At 37.5% G+C, this 12,673-nt stretch overlaps 1 protein-coding gene across 1 annotated transcript in view; it reads right to left on the bottom strand.

The window, feature by feature from the left end:
- The window catches only part of COL14A1 (collagen type XIV alpha 1 chain), a 111,901-nt gene that overhangs the window by 24,214 nt on the left and 75,014 nt on the right, over positions 1-12,673 (bottom strand). The window contains exons 34-39 of the mRNA XM_030444292.1: positions 10,633-10,791; positions 6,654-6,731; positions 6,288-6,374; positions 2,430-2,483; positions 1,919-2,014; positions 616-669 (exon numbers count right to left, since the gene is read on the bottom strand). Of these exons, the coding sequence (XP_030300152.1) occupies positions 616-669; positions 1,919-2,014; positions 2,430-2,483; positions 6,288-6,374; positions 6,654-6,731; positions 10,633-10,791 (528 nt within the window). The remainder of the gene's footprint in view (positions 1-615; positions 670-1,918; positions 2,015-2,429; positions 2,484-6,287; positions 6,375-6,653; positions 6,732-10,632; positions 10,792-12,673) is intronic.

Below are 12,673 nucleotides of genomic sequence, written 5' to 3'. Positions count from 1 at the left end.
AAGAGTCTGGGACCATTACTGCAGTGGTCCAGAAGGCTAAGAATGGCCATATAAGTTTACTGTCCTCAGTACATATGAAAAAGAGGGGGAACCCTTGGAACCAACAAATACTGGAGGGATACAATTAGTATCTGAGAAGGGAAGAGCACATGATCCTGGAAAGCAGCAATAAGTTGGAATGCAATCAATAGACACCAAACTGGGTAAGACTCATTGAGTACTACAGCCTTGTGAAATATGGCATCAAAAAGATTGAGTGCCTGATCTGTCCTCCTAGATAAATCCATGACAAATTTAATGGGTTTAAAGTGCAAACAAGGAGATGCTAATTATTCCCTATGTAAGCAGAAACCTAAGAGTGGATAGGTTTTGAGTCTACAGAGACCCCACTTCAATGTTTAACAATGTCAAGAAAGAAACTGGTTCACCACGCCCTGAAGGATCTGGTCACTCCACACCACCATACCCATGATTCCCAATTCTAAACCTCTGTTCAAACTCACCTCAACAACAGGCTTCTCAGAAGTTTCAAAAAATGTACCCTAAATTCACAATTATATCAATTCAACATCCAAAGTTAGTAAGTGACAGGCTAAATAATAACTTAGGGAATACCTGCAGACCAGGAAAACCAAGATCTCCCTTCTCTCCCTTTTCACCTGGTGGCCCCTAAAAATTAAGAATCACATTTAATAAATCAAACATGTGGTCACTTTCCTATTTTTAAGAGTTCCATTCAGCTTCTTTAGGAAAAAAAACCCAAGTAATAAAAAAAAAAATTCTGCTGAAAACCTTTTTCTGATGAAAGCAAACCTTCAGACTCTATTTTCAAAAATGTAAATGAAGAATTTTACAAGTGTAGAAAATAAATAAAACAAAATGAATTTTAAAAGACTTCAGAATGAACCTGAAAAAACTATAGCCATTATTTTACCAAAATGGTATTTTTCTTTTCTCCTCAAAGGAATCTCTATCTCTTCAGTCCACAGAAGTTTTTCCTAAAGCGATGAAACCAATTGATTTCTATGAAAACTAGATGTATTTCCAGAGTACATATGCCTGAGAAAGGCATACATTTCTAGATGATAAACTAATTTTAACTAAATTTTATTATATAGAAACATGATTTTTCTCTCAAAAATTATTCTTACAATTAATGTATTCTGTATTATTCTCTGATGACAGCATTATCAAGAATGTCATTTTGGTAAGTCACTTCATTAAATTGTACAGCAGTATCACGTGGAGTAAAAAAAGGAGAAAGTGTATTATACTATTGTAAATCTAGCAGAAAAAAGATATGCACATGCTATCTTTAAAAACTTGTGTGCACCCACCTACCATAGATGTATAGAAAACAAGATTAGTGGTGCTGGTTCATTATTCTACCAATGTGTATTCAATATGTTGAAATTCTGAGACTTATTTCACAATAGCACTAGAAACTCCAGATCTAATCATCTCTTCTGATGACAGACACTGTAGTGAATATTATTGCTTAATTTTGGCAGCAAGTACGATGTTCTTGCTTGGGCACACCTTTCAAGTCAGAACTGAACTCCAATAAGCAGTTCCACAACTATAAAAAAGATAAAATATTAACATTTTGGTTTAGGGCCATGTTACAGCCCTCACTGCAATCTTTTTACTTGTCTCCAGGCTCAGATGGTAATTACCTGGATTATATTCAACCTGAAATCAAATACCTCCAGCTAAATAAAATTTAGATCCAAATAAAACCAGGAATGTTGGCATTGAACCCACATCCACTGTAGGTTAAACTCACACAACTCCATGACTTCACCTCAAATACTGAAATTCAGATTCTGGTCAGGACACAAAAAGCTATTAGCCTACTCTAAGATATGGGCTGTTCAAAACATTGCAAGAAAGAACCCTGTTAGTTTGTGAATCTCACTGGAAGCCCTTGAATAGAAAGTCCACTGGGTCCTTGTGGTCCTGGAGGTCCTTGAGGTCCAGGAACACCAATTTCACCTCGAGGTCCATCTGGTCCCTAAAGCAGCACAGGACATAAATTAAACTCTTATTGTGTGTAAAAAGGCAGCTTCTGTTTGAGCAATTAAATACCAATAGACTAAAACCATTTGAAATAGGGGTTAACATTTGATTGAGCATTTAGAGTTTCATTTAAAACTGCTTTGTTAATTTAAAAATTGAAAAAAAAAAAAAAAAAAAAAGAAGGAAGTAAAACAATGCTGTGACAGCAGCACTCTAAATTTTACCTCCTTTATCAAGGAACAAAAAGGACAAACAATTGTTATGAAAAGAGACATGCCAAATGCCACTGGCATTTCACTTTTTCCTCAGTGGTGTCAGAGAGAATCTGGAATTTATTTCAAGGTCTACATGCAACAGACATAAACCAAGAACCTGTGCATCTGACAAATGCAAAGCATTGTACAAAGTACCTTTGGACCTGGATCACCACGATGACCTTTGGCACCTCTGACACCTGGACCACCCTGTGAAGCACAAGCAGGGGACTTGCTGAGAACCAGACCTCTCAAATAAACAAAATCCAGAGAAGCCAAATCACTTTCTTCTTGTTCCTGAATCAGTGTTCAGGAATCAGTGAATATCTTGTCCATATCCTTCCACTGGAGTAAGCAAACTTAAGTGTAGCCATACACAGAAACAGATTCAAACACAGATGTTGTTACTATTTTCTAGAGCCAAGAATGCACACCATCTAAGAATCAAAATAACTCTGAAAGCTACAATAGGGATGGAAATGTATACATGTGGTCGTGGGTTCTCTCCCAGTTGCTGAAATCTCCTGTACAGCCATCTGTTCTCACCAAAATCACTACGTTGTCAAAGGCTGAGTTTCCAGATACTTGGAAATATTTTTCAGCAATATTTTCAGCAATATTTTTCAGCTCCTGGACCTACCAGACATACCTTGGTTAATTTAGAGCTACTAAATGCTAAAATGCTCTTTTGCATTTCTTTGCATATCTTTTGGTTTTGTTTCGGGGTTTTTGCTTTGTTTGGGGTTTTTTGGGGTTTTTTTTGGTTTTCGTTTTTTTGTTGTTTGTTTGGTTTTGGGGTTTTTTTTGCTTTCTTCAGCAATGCCTATATCTGTTAAACAACTGTTGTCTTTCCTGTTAGTATCAGCTGAGACACCAGAGTTGCACTGGAGATGGCTGCCAGAAACATGTTTTGCATATACATGCTGTATGTGCTTTGTCCTCTTGTACAACATAAATAAAGTGGCTTTTTTACATTTTTTCAGGTCAGTTTTCCTCTTCCCATATCCCCATAAGGGATATGAGCCTTACAGAGATTTTGCCCTTCTTTGTGCTCAAAAAGAACCTTGTACAACTGTGGACCACAGCATTGTTTAGAAGCTATAATAAGTACTTATTAAAATAATAGCAATGACAGGAAAGACATAAAATTAGAAAATATGATTCTTGGATTAAATGTACATGTAATATCTGTGTGACTTTACATAGGATTGCCAATAAGAGAAATATTGGGAAGCACTAGAATAGTCCTGCTCTTCAACAAAGGTGCTATAATAAAGTCTTCATATGTGTGATCTCAGCATTTTTCTATTCCTTTTCTGAGCTCTTCCAGTCTTCTCGCTTCTATCCCACATCTCTATGGTCATGACCCATCCCATCATGGTCAGCTCCAGCCCTAAAATCACATCCCACACTCTCCACAGTGTGGTGTTCCAGTTGCTGGTTCCAAAATTCCAAGTCCTCACATTACTGCATTCCAGGCCAGTAATGGCCTCTGCCCTTCCTCCCGCTTCTCTCTCAAATTAAAAATTCCCATACAAATACTCAGAGAAATAACTGCAACTTCCTAACATAAATAAAATCACATTTTTGTCTCTTTTTTCCTCAGATTACACTTTTACTGAGTATACGCACAAATCACCTGATGCTGCACCATTAAATGATATACTTTAATATTCACACCAAGTTTGGAATGCTTATTCATGCTATGAACCCAGTAACCTTTGCTTGGTAAAAGCACAAGTTCCAGAAAAGCTCTGATTTAGGTTGAAAACAACACAAGAGCCTCCCCCATTTTTCTCATAAATTTGTTTTAGTTTAAATTCTGTTTTTAGCACTACTAAGCTTGTGAAACTAATTTAAAATTTTTCATTTATTTGGCTTCTACTTCTAGCCAAGAATTCCTGTTATGCTTTTTTCTTTCATTTTAAAGAACTTCTTAAAAGCCAGTGCTTTCTCTCAGAAACACTTCTTAATCAACAATTATCAAGCCACTACCTTATTTCTTTTTAATAGTTAAAGATTATGAAGCACTGAAAGCTTTTTATTACGGTCAAACTTTTCCAGTCCTACAATATTTTTTGTGTCTTTCCTCACCTCCTCCAGCTCTGCAGCACTCCTTTCAACATGCAGGCACCAGGTTTGTGTGCTATCTTACTTCTACTCTGTGTGGGGAACCTCAGACAGCATGATCAAATTCTAGCAAAGATTAAGCCATAAAAGCACTATCCCATAATAAAATCTCCCAGATGACCTTATCTCTAAAAAACACTTTGTCTTACCCAAACTGACCCACTTCCTGAAAGAGCATTAAAAATATTTCCAGTGATACTATCCCACACAAATGGAAGCTTCCTAGTCAAGGTCTTTTTAGTCTAATGTCCAAAACTGGCTATGTAGTAGAATCCTGATACCTTAAACAGAAAAATCCTTGGCTTAGAAAAGAGTCACATGACAATTTAATAACTTGGAGTAGTACTGACCAGACAGAGCATGTGACTTTCCGACTTTTTGTTGGCACAGAGATGAACGCTGACTTTATTACTTTACTCTGCTTTTTTCTAGGCCTCTTACTTTTTTTTTCCAGAGCTATGCCATCTAACTGCCTGGTGAAAAGGTATCACTTATAAAAGGTTGAGTTCCACAGTCACACACTTCACTGCCTAGGTAGTGATTTTTCTGCTACATTTTAAGCCTCCTTTTGCATGGCACTATGCTATTCAAATTATTGTTAATCATAAATGTAATACAGAGAAGTACATAGGTTTAGTAATGGGTTAAGCTTTAGCAATTCCTGATCTTTGAATTTTGAGCTATAGGAACACAGACCCTTTCAGTCAAAGAATTTTTAAACATTTCTCATTTTACTGTGAAATGTGGTCAACATATTCAATTTCAGATGCATTTTTGTGTGAATTATCCCGTAATATTTTTCAAAGAACACAAATTAAACACCTACATACGGAAATTAAAACCTTCATCCATACTTGATTCATAACCTACATTCAACTAGGAAAACAAAATATTTTTTCCTTGTTTGAGATACACTTCTTCAGTGAAATTTCTGCTGAGTTCCTTTTCAAGTTTTTGTACCTGAAATTCAGTTCTTGCAGAAACACTAACCTCTGATTTGTTACTAGGATAAATATCTGCTAAGATCTACTACATGAATGTTTTCTATACAAGTTAATATTAGTATTGAACATATATCTCATGTAATCTGCATACTTGAACCTTTTAAGAAACTTATATTTCTTCAATTTCCTCACTGTCTCTTTCTTTTCAGAACATGCTCCTGGAGCTTCCAGGACACATTATGAACAGAGAAACACACAATTCAAACTTCATCACAATAGAATCTCATCTCCAATTCAGCACAAAGCCCTAAGGTGCCAGTCAGAGCTATCAACCTAGCTGTAAAAGAAAAAACATGAACTTTCTACAAACAGCCAAGTTAGGGTTCTCATTAAGATAAGCCAGTAACAGACTATTGCAAATAGAGCCTTCAACTTCTCTGGACTGCTGAAAATCAGACTTACACTGCAAGATGGAGTTATCTAACTGTAGTGACCCATAAATGGGGTTGTCATACCCCATATCTTTAATTTATAAGAATACTGTAAACCGACCATTTCAGAAGGCTAAACTCCAAGCTATGTTTAATACACATGCTCTAGAGTAGACTGATAGCAGGTGATGAAGAAATTGAAAATAAACAGCACTAACTATGGCATATCTACTAATGCTACAGGGAGGTAACAGGATTCAAGGTCTAAACTCCTTCAGGTCTTGATTAAAGCATTAAAATTTTTACTGAATTATTGGGCAAGAAAGTTTTTTACAGCACGTTATTTGGCATCTTTGCTATTAATAGAATGCAATTTTATGCCTTTGCCAAAACTTAAAACCCTGATTTAACCTTATTAATTATACAACAGCAATATATACATGTCTTGGAATAATGGTGGCCAGTAGACTATTTGGGTCAGTTAACTAGAAACCTGAATAAAACCTTACCGGTGGTCCAGGAGGTCCAAGGGGACCCTTATTAGCCTCAGAACAGGAACAAGCATGAGGAAGGGCAGGGCAGTTCTCCTCATCTCTCTAAAGAAAGACCAAGATAGGAAGAGAGTGATGTCCAAAACTATGATTCAGAAACTAAGAATTTTTTGCATCTAAGGCATAGCACTATGTGGACACCTCAAAATTTTGCACCCACGTCATTTAGCAACATACATCACATTGACTTGCAACAGGAAAAGCAATCCAAGCACACTTGGGTTTTTTTTTTAAACTCTTAATTGTCCATTTCCATCAAAACACTTGTTCAGTAAAGGGGAAAATAAAAGGTTAATTCTACAGTTACTGAAAGAAGTTGCTTACCAAGCCAGGAAGCTCACAGCATTTGTCCCGATTGGCCCATGAGGTAGCACAAGCAATGTCAAACATCTGTAACTGCAACTGTTTCAAAACAAAGGTGATGTACAACATGACTGTTAAGGATAAGTGCAAATTGGAGCCATCAGCAAGAAAAGCTACTTTGATTAAAGCACTCAGAATAGACAGATCAAAGGGTATTGACCAAGAGCAGCTAGCCACAAATGTGCTAACTTAAACAGTAAAAGGCTTGTGTTCTGATCAAATAGTCCAAATTATCAGACATTACTTGGCTTAAGCAAGCTGTTCAAGCTTCAATACTGCAGGCATTTGTTGGATTATTCCCACCTCCTCAATTAAATTCCCAGTGGTGGGAATTTATTGCCCAGTGGTGTCTCCCAGTATATGTTCCAGCAAAGAAGACATCAAGAGACAGGCAGAAGAGAGTCTGGGTCTCAAAACTGAGTAATTTCTCTTAACCCACTTGTATGGTGCTCAGATTTTATGTGGGACAAAGTTTGCTGTAGCCTTACACTGGAGATGAGCCATAAATAATATTTACCATCTTCTCCAGTTTTATTTTACTTTAGAATATGCCCTCTCTTATCCATAATATCCCCAGGCAATGAAAGCTGAAGGATGGTGAAAAATTTGCTCAACAAAACACTGGGCAGAAAAGAAAATTCCCACCATAGGTCTGGGAACATGGTTTGGACAAGAATTTAATCTACAAGAACACACACATTTGGCAGAAATAATGTCTGCTAGGTACTCAGAAACAATATACTAAATATTGCTCAGTGGTAAAACCAATTGTCTCCTTTACAGCCTCAAACTGAACAAAGGGATCTAGAGAGATGAAGCTTTTTTCTGTTTCTATTTCTATATTTTTTCCATGCATCATTTATGTGCATACTGACTAGAGAGGGGAATGGAATGGAACAGAACATCCCATTAAATTAACCCCACATGTTAAAAAATGTGAAGAGCAGCTAGAGATAGAACTCTCTTTGGTTTTGTTCCCATTATTATTTTCAGCAGCATTACTTTAACACTAGAACAGAGGAGTGAATTTAAAGACTTTCTTAAACTTCATTACTTCTAAAACTATTAAAATGAACTACATATGTGCACCTTTGGTTTTACCTCATTTTTCTTTCATAAGTCAACTATTTTATTTTTAGAAAGGAATAATTTCATATACATAGAAATTCTTTTTACCTGCCAGCATATTAGCTCGTTTATAGATATGCTGCACCCCCAGATGCAGACACACATGAGCTGGCTCCATGCTAAGCACCTTAGAAAATTAAATTGCAGCATGAAGGCAGCTTTTGGACCTGTGGTTTGGCTCCAGAAGTACTGCCCTGAGTCCAAGAAGTCTGTGTCCCTAGCTATGTCAAATGCAAACTGGCTCCACGTGGAGCCACTTAGAAGCCTCTTCACTACACATCCCAAAGCTACTAATTCTGAGAGCCTGAGATCATTATATTGAGCACTGAAACATATAAACTTGTTATCTAGGATTCCAAATGACCCCTGGCATTTGCATTATATGACACTGAAGCAAATAAGACATGTCAGAAAAGGACTGCAGAAAGGCCTGAACTGGTTATGCAAAAAGCAGCTTAGGTGCAGAGGTAGCATAGCCATTTTTATCATAATCCTGTCCATCCTGAGTTATTCTGGTATCCTGAAAAATGAAAGGTTGACAGTACTGGCTCAGTTTATGCAATCCTACATAGGCATGTATGTGCATTAATTTTCTCTGGGTTAGACAATATACATTTCCAGAGTGACAAAGCATGTTGGTGTAAAATAAAGAGCAAACAGATATTCCCTGAATTGCTGTATTCAGCATTCAAATGCTGAATGACTCAGTATTCTTATTTCAAACTTGTATGTGGGTTGCTCTGACTCAAGCTAAGTAACTAAACAAAGCTTCCTTTGCTACCATTAAGCATTTATTCATAGTTCTCTATATTAATAGTGATTTTGCTTTCAAAATATCCAGTCCTGAAATCAGCAAGACAGAAAAGTCTGCCCATCCTCATCTTCTCAGACTACAGTTCTGTAAAGATTTCTCAAAAAAAGATCATTGCCCACATGACTTTTTTATTTTTTTTTTAACAGTACATATACACTGAGGTAAATATGTTAAATTTGAAAATAAAGCAAACAACAAACAAAAGATTTGTTAATTGTAAATAAAAAATGTTAATGCTAGACTTTTCATTAAATTTCACTGGAAGAATAAGAAGCATAACCTGCTGCCTGTCATGGTGAGGTTTCATTGCTCTAACTGGCTCAAGTGTCTACCCCAGAGACATCTCACTGTTGAGGGATATCTACAGGGCTAGGCAGCTTCAGCCTAATACAGTATTTTGTATAGTGCAGGTCACTGCACTGGATTTATTTATTAAAAAAAAACCAAAAAAGCACTAAAGCATTCTGACACTGTTGTGCTGTTCCTCATGAATCATGCCAGAACAAAACATCCACAATTTTATTCCAAAGTAACTGCCTGTTTTTATGTTATGTAATAAGCATCTCTAAAGTTAATCTTAAAGTATTTAATGAAAATATATAAATATTTAGCACTAATAACAATTCAACAGCAAAGAGCTGCACTGACCTGTTGTGAGAACTTTTATTCTGCCTTCTACTAAATTCCTTTGATGCCTGGTTTTTGGAGTAGAGGGAACCAACTCATTCACGCCTTAAGTGTGACTATTCACACAAATGTTATGTATTATGAAAAAAAGCATAGAATGGAGACTTCATAGAATGGCATGGCACTCTCTTTTTTGCCTGTGATTTGATTTATATGGTAATACTTGAAGGCAACTAAACAGTACTACAGAGCAAGACATTTTCATCTTCAGCTCCACATTTCTAGACTTACGTCAGATTTACAGTTCATTTGAACAAAACAAAATTTTTCAGTGAGTGGGCAGTCTGCCTTATCTTTTATAGATTCCTGATTTCTAACAACAGACACCATTTCTTTTCCCTTCTTTACAAAGCGTTCTCTAATTCTAAGATTTCCTAAGTTTGCCTTTTTCTGTTTCTATGGGAATGCAACTACAATGGCTTCTCTGTGTAATTGTCTTTACAGACTTCATATCATTATTATCCATAAGCCTGAGGCCTAAAGGCTTTTTTTGTACACAGACAGAAATATTCTGAGGGCTTATTTTTTACTAAACAGGAGCATTTCCATATAGTAACAAGTAACTAATTCCTATTCAAATCAAGCCCTGAGTTCAAAGTCCACATTCTCTGCTACCCTCATTCCAGAAAGTGAGCATAAGATACTGTACAAAAGACATCCTAACAACATTGCTAGACTGGAAATTCTTCTTCAACAAATAAATTTACCTGAAAAACCCAAGCAAACCTTCTTAAAGACATCTGAAGCAAAATGCAAAGACTCCCATACGTTGCAGTGCAAAGGGAATGATCAATTACTGCTTCTAGGGGAATAATTGCACAGGAATGAAAGAGTACCTAATATTGGGAAGTATCTTTCCCATTAAGAACTAGATATAGTTTTGGGGTGGGGAGGGATGCCTGTGTAAAAGTAGTTAAATTATTTAATGAAGAGACAGTGAGCTTGGGGCAAATAAAGAGCAAGAGACATGGAAAACCAAGTTTAAATGATTGCAGGCAAAGGAGCTTTACATTGTATTACTCTGTGTAGTAAAGTTTGGATTGCAAGTCATACCTGTATATATTGACTGTGTATTGTTCTGCTGAGAACAATATTTTAACAATAAGGATCTAGTGATTCCATTAAAATAATAAAAAATAGATTTTGCCCAAGTTGAGAAGTATTGCAGGCGTTCACAGGATTTCTGAAGTGCTGAAACTTTACAGTTTCAAATACAAGTTCACTCTGCTTCAACTTTAACTACAAAGATCTAAACATTAATTTTTAGGCTATTTTTAAAATTAATTAAAGAATTGTTATTGTTCTACTCACTGGTGCAGAGTTGTCTCTTGGTCCTCTGGATCTGACCATTCTCCCAAGCACTTCTATGCCATCAGAACTAATATTGCCTGCTGCATTTATGGTCTTCTCGCTCACTTGCTTGCAGTCAATAATTATTTTGGCTGTAGTCTTGCTGATAACAACATGCAACTAAGGAAAAGAAAGGATGTTTTAACACACCAAAAATCACACAGAATATATTACTTACCAAGCAAACAGGAGAATTTTTTTAAAATGAGCTCCTAATTCTGTGTCTGCTAGCAAAATTTAGAGAATAATCCATTGCAAATAATCTAGATCACAGAATCACTGAGGTTGGAAAAGACTGCAGAGAGCAGCAAGTCCAGCCTGTGACCTAACACCACTACATTGGCAAGACCATGGCACTTATGGCACTAAGTGCCCCATTCATTCTTTCCTTAAACAACTTCAGGGATGATGACTCCACCACTTCCCTGGGCAGTCCATTCCAACATATGATCACCCTTTCTGTGAGGCAGTGCTTCTGATATCCAACCTAAACCTCCCCTGGTGCAGCTTCAGGCCATGCCCTCTCTTCCTGTCACTCAGTGCCTGGGAGAAGAGCCCAGTCCCCACCTGACTACAACTTCCCTTCAGATCATTGTAGATACTGAAAAGATTCCCCCTGAATCTCCTGTTCTCCAGGCCAAACACGCCCAGCTCCCTTAGCCTCTCCTTATAAGACTTTCCCCCTGGTCCCTTCACAGCCTCATTGCTCTCCCCTGGACCAACTCCAGCACCCCAATATCTTTCTTGAACTGAGAGGCCCAGAGCTGTGCACAGTACTTGAGGTGTGGCCTCACCAGTGCTGAGTACAAGGGAAGAATTACATCCCTAGTCCTGCTGGCCACACTATTCTTGATGCAAGCAAGGATGCCACTGGCTTTCTGGGCTACCTGGGCACACTGCTGGCTCATGTTCAACTGGCTGTCAACCAGTGCTCAGGTTCCTCTCTGTCTGGCTGCTCTCAGCCACTCTTTCCCCAGTCTGTAGAGCTGCATGGGGTTATTGTGGCCAAAGTGTAGGACCCAGCACGTGATCTTCTGGAACTTCATATGGTTGGCCTCAGCCCACTGACCCAACCTGTCCAGGTTCCTCTACAGTGTCTTCCTACCCTCCAGCAGATTGACATCCCCTATATGACCTCTGGAGGTCCCTTCCAACCTGAATTATTCCAGGATTCTAATCTGTTCAATATATTTAACTTTAATGTTTAACTTTAATGTTTCTGCTTATGGGACATCTGCAAACAAACTGGCAACTTACATAATTTATTCATTAGGAAAATATCTCTGACAAAATATTGACACAATATTCATAGACCTGCCAAATCCTAAAGAAACCTTGACTTATGTAGTCAGTAATTATTAAAGTGCCTTGTATGACCCCACTGCATAGCACTGGATTTCATCAATACATCACTTTTAGCCACTTGCAAAAAAACTAAACAGTAAAATTTAGCCTGCAAATATACATTTACTCCGCAGCAAAACCCTTCACAGTGAAGGCTTTACACTGAAAAAAAGTAAAATCATATCAAATGCAGTACTGAAAATCAAAGCACAGTAACAAAGTTGCTTCATTTTGCTTTAACTAAGACTCTGCTGTCCATCACTGATGCTGCAAAGACATTCCCAGCAGAGAAGAACTCTCCCATCATGAGCAAACTCCCAATTAGGCAAAGAAAGGAACAAATTTTCTCGGGGGAGACCAGATGAAGAGCTTGTAGAAATGAGGTATCTGGTCTATAGCAGTACACTCTGTGGAGAGCAGAGCCCAAGGTGAGAGAATGCCAGGAAGAAGTGCTGTAGCTGCTTTGCTCTGGGCTCAGCTGGAGCTAAATAACTGAAAAGCTGCTGTGAATTTGGTCTCCTGACAAAGACATGTATAGGAATCATCACTCAAAATGCAGAAAAATTATTAAGAGGAGTATTTCCTAGAGCCTCTTATATTCCTCCAAGTCACAGTTTATGAGTCAGAATTAATCCCCAGCTCTGACACACCTTTCCTT

The sequence above is a fragment of the Calypte anna genome, chromosome 2 (genome assembly GCF_003957555.1).
Source record: "Calypte anna isolate BGI_N300 chromosome 2, bCalAnn1_v1.p, whole genome shotgun sequence".
NCBI lineage: Eukaryota > Metazoa > Chordata > Aves > Apodiformes > Trochilidae > Calypte > Calypte anna.
This window is presented reverse-complemented; position numbering and strand designations above follow the sequence as displayed.